The following is a 16,076-nucleotide window of genomic DNA, read 5'->3' on the forward strand; positions in this document are numbered from 1 at the left end:
CTTCGACTCACCTGAGACGAAGCAGGAAACAGTTTGTTGTCCTCCGTCACTGAACAGAGACACACAGACTGATTCAGCTTCAATAAATAACAGACGTCTGATAATAATTCAGTCTTTACAGCCTCTAACAGCATCAAGCAGAGTGAGACACAACACACTGTGACGCTCACAAACAAGGGAGTCAGCTGGAGACATCTTATTTCTTTATTTGATCATTTCAAATATGTTAAAACTATTTATTTAGCAGTCTGACTCTGAATTAAGAGTGTGGATTACATGTTGCTCGTGTGATGATAATGCAGGACTACATGTATGTGGACTGTGAGGTGAAAGAAACATGAAGATGATCTTGAAGAAAAGTGAGTCTGTGAGAACGAAATCTCAAAATCTGGTTCTTTTTTTTTAACATCCGCCGCAGCATCATCTCTGAGAAGCTTGTATCACATCATCAGCTGACTGATGAGAAAATAAGGAAGAAGAAGAAAAAACAACATTTTATCACAAGAAGCACAAACAACAAGTCAGAGAGACGAGAAGAGGCTGACGGTGCAGCTGGATATGGATCACCTGCTGATGGTGCTGCTGTTGCTGTGGAGCTCAGGTAGGATTCTGCTTTAATGATACATGTGTGAAAGGTGCAAAACTGCAAAACTACTGAATTATAGTCACAGTCCTGCATTCAGAACCTCACTGTGAAAATACAACGTTTCATGTCATGATGATTCTGTCCAACACAATCTAACCATTTACTGATAATCATCAACATGTTAATAAAACTCTGAAATGTCACTAAAACTTACCAGAATCACTGTAACCAGACATATTAACAGGAAACAAACATTGTTCTTGCATCACAGAGAGGACACATCTTTTTCAAATCAACAACACTCAATCTCAGATAATTGATGATGAATCATGAGGTCATGGAGGATGAATAAATGGTGTCTCCTCAGGATGACTGGCTGTGTTTCCACTCACAGTGTTTGTTCAGCTCACAGCTCAGCTCCAATCAAAAGTCAGTTTAATATCTTTCTTCTCTGATTTCCTCCTCAGGACTCCAGGCTGAAGGTAAGAACACCACGTCCATCCCCGAGGTGAAGTTCAGTGTGTCCAGCGGTAGAGATAGCAGTGTTTCACAATGTCGTCACTCAGAGCTAGACACGCAAATTACTCTGTTGTTGGTTCAGTGCCTATATTCTGTCCCAGCTACAGAACAACAGAAGAGACAGTGGTTCAGTAATGAGGCTCAGTACAAAGCTGGCTTTGCCTCGACACTGACACTCATAACAGGATCTCCCAGGTCATGCACTCCACCCTCTCCCAGCTTGACACCATAGGAGGGGGCTACGTCAGACTGCTGTTCATAGACCACAGTTCAGCTTTCAACACTGTAGTCCCCAGCAGGCTGGCTACTAAGCTGCATGACCTGGGCCTGAATCCATTGATGTGTGCCTGGATCCTGGACTTCCTGACTGCCAAGCTTCAGGCTGTCAGAATGGGAGGGCACACATCACACCCCCTCATCCTCAACACTGGTGTCCCCCAGGGCTGTGTGCTGAGTCCTTTGCTGTACTCCCTGTACACCCATGACTGTGCCACCCGGTACAACTCCAACACCATCATGAAGTTCGCAGATGACACAGTTGTGGTGGGCCTGATCACTAACAACGACGAACGGGCGTACCTACAGGAGGTGTCAGACCTGACAATGTGGTGCAAGTACAACAGCCTACTGCTTAATGGAGAGAAGACCAAGAAGATGGTGGTGGATTTCTGCCCACAACGTTGCAGGACCTACACCCCTCTCTTGATAGACGGGACACCAGTGGAGAGAGTGAGCAGTTTTGAATTTTCGATCGTCTAATTTTCCTTCAGGTTCAGGTTGGGTGTCTATATCAATTTATAGCGGGCTGGCATGGGTGCTGAATGTAATTTGTGCTACTGTCAAAAAACAGGTCGGATGCTGTTTTAAGTATGGCAGGTACGGCTGGGTGCGGGTTTGCAAAATAAGACTCGTGCAGGCCTCTGATTGAGACACACTATACAACATATTCAGACACACTAACCATTCTGAAACATCCTGCTGTAGCCGCAGAGTCTGTATTTCTTCAGGAGACTCTCCTTCTGGGTTCAATTCTGGGTCAAATTGGTATGGTTGAACGACAGCAGCTTGGCGCGCAATAGCAATGCATTAGCACATGCTACCTCTAGCACAAGCAGCATTGTCCCTGAGAGATGCATGTAGCAAGCAAGGCTCCAAGTAGAGGTTGACAGATGGAGCTCATTAGCATTTAAAGGTGCAGGCACAGAAACAGCCTGCTCTCGGTAGAGCGACTTTCAGACAGCTGAAACTCAGGACCACAGATGGGTTTGGGGCAATACATTTTGAATACAGTGTTGTTGGACCTCTGATAGCTGTCTGAAATTGAAGAAAGACAGTATAATATTAGACCTTTAAGATAAACGCAAGGATGGATCAACAACATGTTTGACTTTGAGCCCAGAGATACTGATCACATCCTGTTTCCTAAAGTGGCCGAAAGTCGATGTTGGTTTATCTTTGCTGAAGCTGAGCAGTTACTTTAACACAAACCACAAACCACAGGCTGCCTCTCAACACAACCAAACCTCAAACATAAAATAAAGTCAAGAGAAGAAAATTAAAAGAAGCCAACCCTCCCACCCCCTCAGACATGCACAGAGATATACACACAATCACACATATGCACGCAGACACACACACTCATACACACCCATACAGAAGCTGTCACTAAAGAGACATGGCTGGGCAGCGAGACCTGTTGCATGGAGGAAACTACCTCTGCGGAGCCAACCACACCGGGAGAGATCCTGGTCCAAGGCAGCAGGGAGCACCACCACAGAGACCACCCCAACCCAGGCAGACAGGAGGCCCCACACCAAGGTGCAGAGCCCTCTGGTCACCCGGGCCGGAGCCGTCCACGGGACAGCACCCCCCGCGGCCAGACCAGAGACCACCCCCAGCCTGGCAGGCCCCCATGAGGAAACACTGGAGATTAAAAACTGACAGACTAAAACAGTAAAATAAGGCAAAAAGCGTAGAAGCTAAAAACACAAGGGACTAAAACATAATAGCATAAAGGCTAAAACATGAGAGATTAAAACAGTAAAAAAGAAAGGATAAAAAAAAATTAATGCTCTGATTAGCACGGCATAAAAGGAATTAAAAAGAATTTTAAATTTCACTTAAAAGCCTGCAGAGCCTGCAGCCTGCAATGACTGCAGATGAAGCAGAGTAAATGAAGGACAGAGTTCAGTTATCAGCTTCCTCTTATCTGACATACAGCTGGACTGTGTGGGTGACTTCTTGTTTCTTTCACGCTCCTCCAACACCACCTTGTCAGTCAGCTCTCAAAACTCTCCACCCTAAAAGTGAAATGTAACTCTGCTGCTGGTCCCATCGTGCAGCGAGGAGACACCTCTGACAATTTGTAACATTAATGTCCAGCGTCGACAAAATGACTGTGGTGGTGGTGAGCGAGTAATGTAATCCTGTAAGACCAAGTACCGTGTAACACTGGGAACACTGACTACCACGGCAAGCCTAGTGCAACTTTAAATAGGTTGTCTTTAGATTGGCACTACAACATTTTCATACACATTTCTTGTTAAATATGAAGAGGGTTTGAGCAGAAGTGCTCATCTGAGTTTGAGACCTCTGAGTTACACATTTGTTCCACCACATGTGATGAAACACCAGGCAGGTCTACTCTGACCCATTGATCCTCACAAGTATCCCACAATCCTCTGTTTTTCTGCAGGTGCTCAGTGTGAAACCTCAGCCAAGGCTGACATCGTGCTGCTGGTGGACGGCTCCTGGAGCATCAACCCAGAGTCCTTTCAAGATGTCCGGTCCTTCATCACTAACATAGTCAGCGCCTTTGACGTCGGCCCAGACAGAGTCCAGATTGGTACCGTTCATTCTAACACCAGTACTCATGTTGGCTTTATAGTTGTCATTGTAAAATGTGCTGATACGAGTTAATCAGCGTCCATTTTCCCAAAACATTTGCCTGGTTTGCCTCTCCTGACTACTGAATGTGAAAACAATGCTTTTGGATGACTGACCTTATAGTTTGAGACTGTAACACATCTTTAGTTAATTACTGTGTTCACTGACTCTAAACTGGTTTAATTAGCATCACTTTGTCTTCTTGTAAAGAATATAGGAACGGACTGAGTGACATGCTGCTGTGCTGAGACTGTTAGGTTCAGTTAATGAAGGACTCTTTAATGCAGTTGTGAGTTACCAAGTTTCCTCAGTGTCAGTGAAGGTGTCATGTGAGACTCCTGGAGGCCTGAAGCCCGTCAGTCACATCGTTACCTAAGAGACAGGATGTAAGAAAGATAACGTGCCTGTGACTGACCAAGAGTTAGAGAGTTTGGTTGTAACCTCGTCCGGCTGATGATGAGCATGTGTCAGTCTACGTGTGAGGGAATCGAGGCGAACTGTTTATGTGTCGTTACAGAAACCAAAGAGACGTTTAGTTGTGTGGTGTTGTCTACAGCTGACAGCAGCCTGTGTGTGACTGAATCACCAGCAGTGAACCTGGATAACCTGTAGTAGCTTCATTATTGTGAGATGCTACAACATCATCACTGTCACTTGGAGTCAGTGTGTCCTTGTTGTTTCACACTTTGCTTTGTGTTTTCTGCAGCTCTGGTTCAGTACAGTGACCATCCAAGGACACATTGGTACCTGAACACCCACCAGAGCAAAGAGGCCCTGCTGGAAAACGTATCCAGGATACAACAGCGAGGTGGAAATACCTATACAGGTGATTTATATTTAAGTTAAGTAAGTTATTATTCATTGTCTATAATCCAGTTCATGGTATATATTGTACAGTACATAGAGAGCAGGTGTGAATAGAAATAATTACTAAAACGTTTCAACTCTTCTTTTCAATCGTCTTTTTTCTGTCACACAGGACATGCTCTGAGCTACACCCTCCAAAACATCTTTCAACCAAATGTGGGAATGCGAGCAGACACTGAAAATATTGTTGTCTTAATCACTGATGGACAATCCACTGACGACGTGGATTCTCCATCACAAGAACTGAAGGACGCCGGCATCGAAGTCTATGTTGTTGGTGAGTAACTTTCAGTTTGAACAGTGAGAAGCAGCAGAGAAAAGAAAAGTCTGGAAAGTGAAGATGAGATGTAAAAGCTCTGAACACAAAAGGAAAAAGTAACATTAATATAAAAATGAACAATATTTAAAGTGTGCCCCTCATGATGCACAAATGACTGCATTTGTCATTAATATCAGTTAATGTTTAATAAAAATTGAGTCACACATATTTCAAGTCTTGTCAAGCCTCTGAGAATCAGTGTGTTTACATGACACACAAGAAAAATGAATTACTGCATTAGTCTGACTATGATCGGATCTTTAAGATGCATGTATACAGATTAGTCTGACTAAAATAAGGATAGTCAGATTAATACACCTGGATCATTCAATTGATAGTCGCATTACTCCTGCATGTATACGCTCCATCAGATTGGATCGGATTTTTGCAGTCTGCGCAGGCTTGAGACTTTTTTTACCGGGGCTGTGAGCCGGAAGTAGAAGGACGGTGACAGCGACAGAGACGGCGAAGGCAACAGTGAAGGCAACGGCGGCAGCAGCTTTCCTCCGAAATCACCGCAAGCAAGAGCGCCATTGTGTATCTAGTTTGTGTTATTATCGTGTACACCATATACGAAATGTACAAACATGTAGTTTCTCCTCGCTCTTCGTACAGCATCTTTCTCGAATGCTGAGGCAGCTGATGACGTAAAGAGGTCAGCCAGAGGTGTTTCTGTTACCACTAGTTGAAATGGGTACAGCGCCACCTAGTGTACCGGGGTATGACATGCTCCGGCCAGTAATTCGATTTTCTCATCGGCATGTATACTCTGACAACTGAGGTTGTCTGATTGAGTAGCAGAGTCGAACTATGGCTGTAATCTGACTAAGCTGTGCATGTAAACGCACTGAATGATTTGAATGGTCAACCAACAGCTGCCCAGGAGGAAGAAAGTGAAGCTGAAATGATTGTTAGCATCAGCAGATAGTTGACCGTAATGTAAAGTAGATATGATTTATATTAAATGAGATTACAAAAGAACAGCCATCAGTCAAAGGTTAAGTTTGAGCATCAGGAAACCACAATCTGGATAGTTTAACTCCCACAAGGTTTCTTTGTTTTGGGTCTCATTTTAACTCTACATTTGTCTTTCAGGTTTTAACACTGCCAGAGCGACTGAGCTGAGGTCTATCGCCTCTGATCCTGATGAAGATCATGTGTACATGATCAAAGACTCTCAGTTGCTTCCAGATATCGTCGACAACCTCTCCATCCACCTCTGTTTCAGCTCTGAGAACTCAGGTAGAGAGTCCGTCATCATGACACCACACATGTTCGCACCTCACTGATCCACTGGTATCTGACACATACAGCTGGACTGTGTGGGTGACTTCCTGTTTCTTTCACGCCCCTCCAACACCACCTTGTCAGTCAGCTCTCAAAACTCTCCACCCTAAGAGTGAAATGTAACTCTGCTGCTGGTCTCGCCACTGCATCGAGGAGATGCATCCAGCGATATTTATGTCCAGCGTCAGCAAAACAGAGGTGGTGAGCAAGTAATGTAATCGTGTAAGGCCGACTGCCATGTAACACCAGGAACACCACGGCAAGCCTAGTGCAACATTTGGATTGCTATCTTTAGACTTGCACTGTAATCTAATTTTCATACAGATTTATGGTTGAATATGAAGAGGGTTTGAGCAGAAGTGCTCATCTGAGTTTGAGACCTCTGAGTTACACATTTGTTCCACCACATGTGATGAAACACCAGGCAGGTCTACTCTGACCCATTGATCCTCACACGTATCCCACAATCCTCTGTTTTTCTGCAGGTGCTCAGTGTGAAACCTCAGCCAAGGCTGACATCGTGCTGCTGGTGGACGGCTCCTGGAGCATCGGCCTTATATCCTTTCAAGATGTCCTGTCCTTCATCACTAACATAGTCAGCACCTTTGACATCGGCCCAGACAGAGTCCAGATTGGTACCGTTCATTCTAACACCAGTACTCATGTTGGCTTTATAGTTGTCATTGTAAAATGTGCTGATACGAGTTAATCAGCGTCCATTTTCCCAAAACATTTGCCTGGTTTATGCTCAGTTAAATAAGGACTCTTTAATGCAGTTGTGAGTTACCAAGTTTCCTCAGTGTCAGTGAAGGTGTCATGTGAGACTCCTGGAGGCCTGAAGCCCGTCAGTCACATCGTTACCTAAGAGACAGGATGTAGGAAAGATAACGTGCCTGTGACTGACCAAGAGTTAGAGAGTTTGGTTGTAACCTCGTCCGGCTGATGATGAGCATGTGTCAGTCTACGTGTGAGGGAATCGAGGCGAACTGTTTATGTGTCGTTACAGAAACCAAAGAGACGTTTAGTTGTGTGGTGTTGTCTACAGCTGACAGCAGCCTGTGTGTGACTGAATCACCAGCAGTGAACCTGGATAACCTGTAGTAGCTTCATTATTGTGAGATGCTACAACATCATCACTGTCACTTGGAGTCAGTGTGTCCTTGTTGTTTCACACTTTGCTTTGTGTTTTCTGCAGCTCTGGTTCAGTACAGTTACCATCCAAGGACACATTGGTACCTGAACACCCACCAGAGCAAAGAGGCCCTGCTGGAAAACGTATCCAGGATACAACTGCTAGGTGGAAATACCTATACAGGTGATTTATATTGATAGGGTCACACCCTGAGGGACTTTGGGAACAGAGGCTCTGGTTGCATTTAGGCCATCATTGGAAGAAATGGAAGTTTAATTAAGTTATGGTTCAGTGTTTATAATCCAGTTCATGGTAGATATTGTACAGTATATAGAGAGCAGGTGTCAGGTCGGGGTAAAAGGGAAAACTATGGAAGGGGAAGCTGGACCCAAATGCAGTTACACACGGAGTCAAAGATAAAGTGGAACAAAAAGCGAGCTTTAATAAAGCAAAAGCCGAAAACAAGAAAAAGCCAAGGCAGACAAAACAGGACAAAAAGCAAAGTAACAACTGAAACAACCAGGCAAAGTAGCAACTTAACAGCAAGACAAAGTACAAAGAAAAATCAAAGTTCAACTTAAACATGAAAAACTCAAAATCAAAAACTCAAAACCAAGACATACCAAACAGGACAGGAACATGGAACAGGAACATGGAACAGGAACATGGAACATGAGCATGGAACAAGCGCAAACAGAAGGCAATAACCAGACAAGGAGTGAGGGGAACACAGAGACTAAATACACAGACACTAATGACATGACAAGGAACAGGTGAGGAGAGAGGAGGAAGGAAACCAGGTGAGATAACAAGGGGGAGGAGCACAGAGGAACAGACCAGGAGGAAACAAGACAACAGACAGAGGGAGCCAGAGGGGAGAACACAGGAGAACTTAAAGGACACATGAGGGCATGGAAAAATCAGAACATGAGACACGAGACAAGGAAAAACCAAAACACAGAACACAACAAGACATAGAAAAAAGGACATGAATCAAAACCAAAAACCAGATACAAGGACAAAACAAACAGGAGTCATGACAGCAGGTGTGAATAGATTCCCTCAACAGAGTGCTAGAAATAATTACTAAAACATTTCAACTCTTCCTCCTTGAACCGGCACCTTATCGTGGTGGAGGGGTTTGAGCACCTGAATGATCCTAGGAGCTATGTTGTCCAGGGCTTAATGCCCCTGGTAGGGTCTCCCAAGGCAAACAGGTCCTAAGATCGGACTAAGATCAGTTCAAAAACCCCTAATGACAGAGGTAATATCAAGGACGCGTACGTCGCCCAGATTGGCATTACCGGGGCCCCACCCTGGAGCCAGGCCTGAGGTTGGGGCTCGCAGGCGAGCGCCTGGTGGCCGGGTTTTTGCCCATGGGACCTGGCCAGGCGCAGCCCGAAGGAGCGACGTGGGCCCGCCCTCCAGTGAGCTCACCACTTGCAGGAGGGTCCAGAAGGGGCAGGTGCGGTGTGATTTGGGTGGCAGTCGTGGGCCCCGGCAACCCAATCCCCAGACGGTGACTCTAGCCATGGGGACATGGAATGTCACCTCACTGGGGGGGAAAGAACCTGAGCTGGTGCGAGAGGTTGAGCGGTACCGGCTAGGGATAGTTGGGCTCGCCTCTACGCACAGTCTGGGCTCTGGAACCGAAGTCCTTGAGAGAGGCTGGACTCTCTTCTATTCTGGAGTTGCCCGCGGTGATCTGGTGTGGCCGTGCTTATAGCTCCTCGGCTCAGCCGCCATGTGTTGGAGTTTATCCCAGTGAACGAGAGGGTCGTTCCCCTGCGCCTTCGGGTCGGGGATAGGTCTCTCACTGTTGTTTCGGCTTATGGGCCGAACAGCAGTGTAGAGTACCCGGCCTTCTTGGAGTCCCTGGGAGGGGTACTGGGGAGTGCTCCAACCGGGGACTCCGTCGTTCTGCTGGGGGACTTCAACGCTCACGTGGGCAGCGATAGTATTACCTCGAGGGGTGCGATTGGGAGGAACAGCCTCCCCGATCTGAACCAGAGTGGTGTTTTGTTACTGGACTTCTGTGCCAGTCACAGTTTGTCCATAACGAACACCATGTTCAAGCATAAGGGTGTCCATATGTGCACATGGCACCAGGACACCCTCAGCCGGAGGTCAATGATCGACTTTGTGGTCGTGTCATCTGACCTCCGGCCACATGTCTTGGACACTCGGGTGAAGAGAGGGACTGAGTTGTCAACTGATCACCACCTGGTGGTGAGTCGGATCCGCTGGCAGGGGAGGAAGCTGGACAGACCTGGCAGACCCAAACGTATTGTGAGGGTCTGCTGGGAACGTCTGGTAGAACCCTCTGTCAGGGAGGTCTCCGGTGCCTGTCATGGCGGCAATCCCCGAACCCGGTGGTAGACTCCAGAAGTAAGGGATGCTGTCAAGCTGAAGAAGGTGTCCTATCAAGCCTGGTTGGCCCTGGAGACTCCTGAAGGCCAAGCAAGCAGCAGCACGGGCAGTCGCGGAAGCAAAAACTCGGGTCTGGGAAAAATTTGGGAGGCCATGGAGGAGGACTATCGGTCAGCCTCGAGGAAATTCTGGCAAACCATCCGGCGCCTCAGGAGGGGGAAGCAGTCCTCCACCAACACTGTTTACAGTGTAGGTGGGGAGCTGTTGACGTCGACTGGGGACATTGTCGGGCGGTGGAAGGAATACTTCGAGGATCTCCTCAATCCCACTGACATGTCTTCCTTAGAGGAAGCAGAGGCTGGGGACTCAGAGGTTGACTCATTCATCACCCAAGCCAAAGTCACTGAGGTAGTCGGGAAGCTCCTCAGTGGCAAAGCACCGGGGATGGATGAGATCCGCCCTGAGTACCTCAAGTCTCTGGATGTTGTGGGGCTGTCTTGGTTGACACGTCTCTGCAACATTGCATGGCAGTCGGGGACAGTGCCTCTGGACTGGCAGACCGGGGTGGTGGTCCCCCTATTTAAAAAGGGGGACCAGAGGGTGTGTTCCAACTATCGGGGGATCACACTCCTCAGCCTCCCTGGGAAAGTCTATTCCAGGGTACTGGAGAGGAGAATTCGGCCGATAGTCGAACCTCGGATCAAGGAGAAACAATGCGGTTTTCATCCAGGCCACGGAACACTGGACCAGCTCCATACCCTCCGCAGGGTGCTCGAGGGTTCATGGGAGTTTGCCCAACCAGTCCACATGTGTTTTGTGGACTTGGAGAAAGCATTTGACCGTGTCCCTCGCGGCATTCTGTGGGAGGTGCTCCGGGAGTACGGGGTCGGAGGCCCTCTGTTAAGGGCCGTACGGTCCCTGTACGAGCGGAGCAGGAGCTTGGTTCGCATTGCCGGCAGTAAGTCGGACCTGTTCCCGGTGCATGTTGGACTCCGGCAGGGCTGCCCTTTGTCACCGGTTCTGTTCATTATTTTTATGGACAGAATTTCTAGGCGCAGCCACGGGCCGGAGGGGATCTGTTTCAGGAGCCACAGGATTTCATCTCTGCTTTTCGCGGATGATGTGGTCTTGTTGGCTCCTTCAAGCCAGGACCTCCAGCATGTCCTGGGACGGTTTGCAGCCGAGTGTGAAGTGGCTGGGATGAGAATCAGCACCTCCAAGTCCGAGGCCATGGATCTCGACCGGAAAAAGGTTGCTTGTCCCCTCCGGGTTGGGGGAGAGCTACTGCTTCAGGTGGAGGATTTTAAGTATCTTGGGGTCTTGTTCACGAGTGAGGGAAGGATGGAGCGTGAGATTGACAGGCGGATCGGTGCGGTGGCTGCAGTAATGCGGTCGTTGTATCGGTCTGTCGTGGTGAAGAGAGAGCTGAGTCGAAAGGCGAAGCTCTCGATTTACCGGTCAATCTACGTTCCTACCCTCACCTATGGTCATGAACTTTGGGTCATGACCAAAAGAATAAGATCCCGGATACAAGCGGCTGAAATGAGTTTCCTCCGCAGGGTGGCGGGGCGCTTCCTTAGAGATAGGGTGAGGAGCTCCGTCACCCGGGAGGAGCTCGGAGTAGAGCCGCTGCTCCTCCACATCGAGAGGAGCCAGTTGAGATGGCTCGGGCATCTGTTTCGGATGCCCCCGGGACGCCTCCCTCGGGAGGTGTTCCTGGCATGTCCCTCTGGAAGGAGACCCCGGGGAAGACCCAGGACACGCTGGAGTGACTATGTCGCTCGGCTGGCATGGGAACACCTTGGGATCCTCCCGGAAGAGCTGGAGGAAGTGTCCGGGGAGAGGGAAGTCTGGGTGTCCCTGCTCAGCCAGCTGCCCCCACGATCCGGCCCAGGATAAGCAGATGAAAATGGATGGATGGTTTCAACTCTTCTTTTCAATCGTCTTTTTTCTGTCACACAGGACATGCTCTGAACTACACCCTCCAAAACATCTTTCAACCAAATGTGGGAATGCGAGCAGACTCTGAAAATATTGTTGTCTTAATCACTGATGGACAATCAACTGACGACGTGGATTCTCCAACACAAGAGCTGAAGGACGCCGGCATCGAAGTCTTTACTGTTGGTGAGTGACTTTCAGTTTGAACAGTGAGAAGCAGCAGAGAAAAGAAAAGTCTGAAAAGTGAAGATGAGATGTAAAAGCTCTGAACACAAAAGGAAAAAATAACATTAATGAAAGAATTAACAATATTTCAAGTTTCCCCCTCATGATGCACAAATGACTGCATTTGTCATCAATATCAGTTAATGTTTAATGCATATTAAGTCACACACGTTTCAAGTCTTTTCAAGTCTCTGAAAATGATTTGAATGGTCGATCAACAGCTGCCCAGGAGGAAGAAAGTGAAGCTGAAATTATTGTTATTATTGAAATTATTGCTAGCTAAACAACATTAAAAATGAACAACCATCAATCAAAGGTTAAGTTTGAACATCAGGAAACCACAATTTAGACTCTTCATTTGTCTTTCAGGTTTTAACACTGCCAGTGAGACAGACCTGAGGTCCATCGCCTCTGATCCTGATCAAAATCACGTGTTCATTGTCGAAGACTCTCAGTTGCTCCGAGACATCGTCAACAACTTCACCATCAGCCTCTGTGACAGCATTAAGAGCTCAGGTAGACAGAGAGTCCATCATCATGACACCACACACGTCAGCACCTCATTGATCCACTGGTATCAGAACCACTCTCTACATATCAGTTTTATTAGCTGTCACATAAACAACCAAGTTTTATATCTACCAGTGAGATATTCTTTGCTGATCTTGATGTTAAACATGCTGTCTGATTTACATTGAGTGAAAATTTTGCCAAGATGGGTTCAAGATACCTGCAAGGTAGAAACAAAACTTTTCAACTATGTGGTGAATAATTAAAAAGTTGTTCACCTGGTAAAGCTGTTGGACTCACCTGCTCAGGTAGAAGAGGAGCTGCAGCTTTGATTTCTGTTCTAATGAAACTCACTTTATTCTTTTACTGATGACTCTCTTGGTTCTGTTCAGAAAGTGTCCGGTTGGTGGGAGGATCCAGTCCATGTGCAGGAGCTCTGGAGGTGAAACGAGGAGAATGGAGACCAGTATTTGGCTCTAACTGGACTCTGACATCAGCAGATGTCATGTGTAGAGAGCTGGACTGTGGATCTGCTGCTTCAACAGGACGGAGAAATGAGTCCAACAGAGCTGCATGGCAGATCAGTCCTGACTGTGTGGAGTCTGGATCTGCTCTGAGGGAGTGTTTGTCATCAGGTTCCTCTTCTTCCATCATAAAGATCACCTGCTCAGGTAAGACGACCAGGAACATAATCTGTGGCAATGATCCTCCAGTTTCTTGGTATGAACTGGGACATGTTCTGAGTTATAGTGTTCTTATTCGGTCAAGTGTTGAGACTCGGATGTCGGTTCAGCAACGTGACAACTTTGATCTAAATAAATGTTCCCATGCTGTCAGAGTGGGACTTGTTGATCCTGGTGCTCCTCTCAGCTGGAGCTGACCAAGCTGACCCCAAACCAGATCAGAACCAGGACCACAAAGTCCCAGCTGACGAATGGGTGCAGTTTTGAAACAGTGTTCAGTCCACTTGGCAAGGCTGGCTACTGTATTCAAAGATATTCCACATGTCAACATGTAAGAGTCAATTCCTGATACTTTGACACCTGGCACACCTTTTAATGTGTTACTGGGGTTCCATAAATGTCAGAATTGGACTTTTGGCTGCACCAAGTCAAAGTGAGCTGCGCTAATTAGTTTTTCCATCACCAGTTTTACTGCACCAAGCCACCTGAGTGATGGACCTGCTCTGGAGTAGGGCCGGGCCAGGCTGTGTAGGAAACCTGAGAGAAAAAGGTTTTTAAAGTCAGTCTGTTCAGCTCTCAGTACCCCTGCATCTTCTAACTGAATCTCTTTAGTTTTTCTCGTCCTGTTTGTTCTTTCAAACTTCTGCTGCTCTGTTTCACGTGTTCACTTTCAGCTGGTTCAGGTGTCGTGTTTAGATAGTGGTGAAAGTACGTTTCCTGTAACACTGTGAGGTATCTGGATGGCAACTCATTCTTATCTACTCAGTTTAGATCCAACAATGACTAATTGGTTTTCCTTGTGTGAGTGATGGTCCAGGAGTTGGTTTCCAACTGTGAGTGTGTCAAAGGTTAGCAGACACCCAAGCCATCATAAAGTACTAAACCTGAGTTTGATCTGCACGCCAAATGGTGGGAGATGCTCAAATATTTATGTTCCCAGAGAAGGACAGGGAACCCATTTGGGTCATTTTGGGGCACAAGACCTAAAGTTGACCGCAGCCAAGTTAGATGAGTTATGGGAGATGAGCAGGGAGACGGGTCAACTTCTCTTTTAGTCTATTGGATAATTTACCAAAGTGACCAATTAGGAGAAGTGGGTGTACTGGAGAGGGGACGTTAAAAAGGCCCTCATAGTAAAAAAGGGGGGACGGCTGCTTGTAGGATTCCTAAGATCCAAGGATATAGGAGTTCTGATGGGGCAGACGGCGAAGCCTTTTGGCATTGCTTTTACCACAGATTTGAGAATACCAGAAAGTGGCCGCTTCTGGTTAGGACTCGGGCTTGAGATTTCAATAAAGAATTCTTTATCACTCAGCCTCCTCAGAATTCTTTTATCATCAAAATACACGCTGACACCTTTGAGGAGGGGAGCCCAGAAACTACAACTGCTTGATGATAAAATCTTTCAATTACTAAAGTGAGTTGAAAATAGACTCAGCGTGTATTCTCCACAGAGCTGAGCAGAGAGCTGCTTCTGAGACGCTTGTGAAACTCAACTACACTCCGCTCCAGCGATGGTCGTTCACTACAATCACACATTTATTTCCGCTGACACACAGAAATATTCCCCGGGTTCGTATGAAGTCATAATTAAAGATCAGTTTTGGAATTGTCTCTCTCTGCAGACTCTGTCGGGCTGGTGAATGGGACTAGTCTGTGTTCAGGTGGACTGGAGGTGAAGTCTGATCAGTCTAACCAGTCTAACCAGTCTAACCAGTGGTGGTCTTTAGTGTGTGAAGCCGGTTTTGACCAGCAGGATGCAGAGGTGGTCTGCAGGGAGCTCGGCTGTGGGGCTCCTTCGGTCCTCTGGGGGGCGCTCTATGGAGAAGTGGAGGCTCCGATGTTGACCGAAGAGTTCCAGTGTGAAGGCAATGAGTCTGCTCTCCTGGACTGTAGGAGCTCAGGCTCAGCTAGAAACACCTGCTCACCTGGAGAGGCTGTTGGACTCACCTGCTCAGGTAGAAGAGGAGCTGCAGCTTTGTTCTGTCTCTAACTCACTTTATTCTTTGACTGATGACTCTCTTGGTTCTGTTCAGAACCTGTCCGGTTGGTGGGAGGTTCCAGTCGCTGTGCAGGAGCTCTGGAGGTGAAACAGGGAGACTGGAGGCCGGTTTATGACTCTAACTGGACTCTGACATCAGCAGCTGTAGTCTGCAGAGAGCTGCACTGTGGATCTGTTGTTTCAACAGGACTGAGAAATGATTCCACACTCAGATCTACATGGGAGATCCGTCCTGACTGTGTCCAGTCTGGATCTGCTCTGAGGGAGTGCGTAACTCCGATGTGGTCGTCCTTCTTCCTGGAGGTTACCTGCTCAGGTACATCAGTCACATAACATACTCCATTTGTCATCCAACAATATGATGTTTGGTAGCTGTCAGAGACCAGCAGGAATAGAAAACAGGATAAAAACAAGAGGAACTGACATGAAAACACACAGAGAGGATCAGAGGAACTTATTCTCTCCGAACTGAATCAAACAGCCACGTGTTAAAGTGACTTCAGTGAATTTAGAGGATCTGAAGTTTATTTTTAATGAGAGCTGTTGTTCTCATGATGTCATGTGATCTGAAGTGATGACTGAATGTGTTTCATCAGGTCCAACAGTTTCTTACATCGGTCTGGTCAGACTGGTCCTCCTGTCTCTGGCTCTGCTGCTGTTCATCACTGCTCTCTGTGTCACACATCAGGTAACCATCACCGCTCTGTTGATCAGAGGTTCGGCTCAAATGAAGCACTTGGCTTGTGAAT

General features: G+C 47.1%; 1 protein-coding gene across 4 annotated transcripts in view; it reads left to right on the top strand.

Annotated features, from left to right (window-relative positions):
* The window catches only part of LOC119009793 (collagen alpha-1(XII) chain-like), a 17,859-nt gene continuing 1,783 nt past the window's right edge, over nucleotides 1-16,076 (top strand). Inside the window, exons 1-16 of one of the 4 annotated variants that reach the window (XM_037081402.1) lie at nucleotides 10-601; nucleotides 1,054-1,068; nucleotides 1,547-1,834; nucleotides 3,801-3,950; nucleotides 4,509-4,616; nucleotides 4,698-4,817; nucleotides 4,971-5,135; nucleotides 6,273-6,419; nucleotides 6,950-7,099; nucleotides 7,660-7,779; nucleotides 11,929-12,093; nucleotides 12,502-12,648; nucleotides 13,035-13,313; nucleotides 14,951-15,283; nucleotides 15,362-15,643; nucleotides 15,924-16,015. In XM_037081402.1, the coding sequence (XP_036937297.1) occupies nucleotides 5,021-5,135; nucleotides 6,273-6,419; nucleotides 6,950-7,099; nucleotides 7,660-7,779; nucleotides 11,929-12,093; nucleotides 12,502-12,648; nucleotides 13,035-13,313; nucleotides 14,951-15,283; nucleotides 15,362-15,643; nucleotides 15,924-16,015 (1,830 nt within the window). In that variant the 5' untranslated portion in view covers nucleotides 10-601; nucleotides 1,054-1,068; nucleotides 1,547-1,834; ... (2 more) ...; nucleotides 4,698-4,817; nucleotides 4,971-5,020. Of the gene's footprint in view, nucleotides 602-1,048; nucleotides 1,069-1,546; nucleotides 1,835-3,800; nucleotides 3,951-4,508; nucleotides 4,617-4,697; nucleotides 4,818-4,970; nucleotides 5,136-6,272; nucleotides 6,420-6,949; nucleotides 7,100-7,659; nucleotides 7,780-11,928; nucleotides 12,094-12,501; nucleotides 12,649-13,034; nucleotides 13,314-14,950; nucleotides 15,284-15,361; nucleotides 15,644-15,923; nucleotides 16,016-16,076 lie in introns of all 4 variants that reach the window. The other 3 variants (XM_037081398.1, XM_037081399.1, XM_037081400.1) reach the window with 3 other exon arrangements.

This window comes from Acanthopagrus latus, chromosome 20 (genome assembly GCF_904848185.1).
Source record: "Acanthopagrus latus isolate v.2019 chromosome 20, fAcaLat1.1, whole genome shotgun sequence".
In the NCBI taxonomy this organism is placed as follows: Eukaryota; Metazoa; Chordata; class Actinopteri; order Spariformes; family Sparidae; genus Acanthopagrus; species Acanthopagrus latus.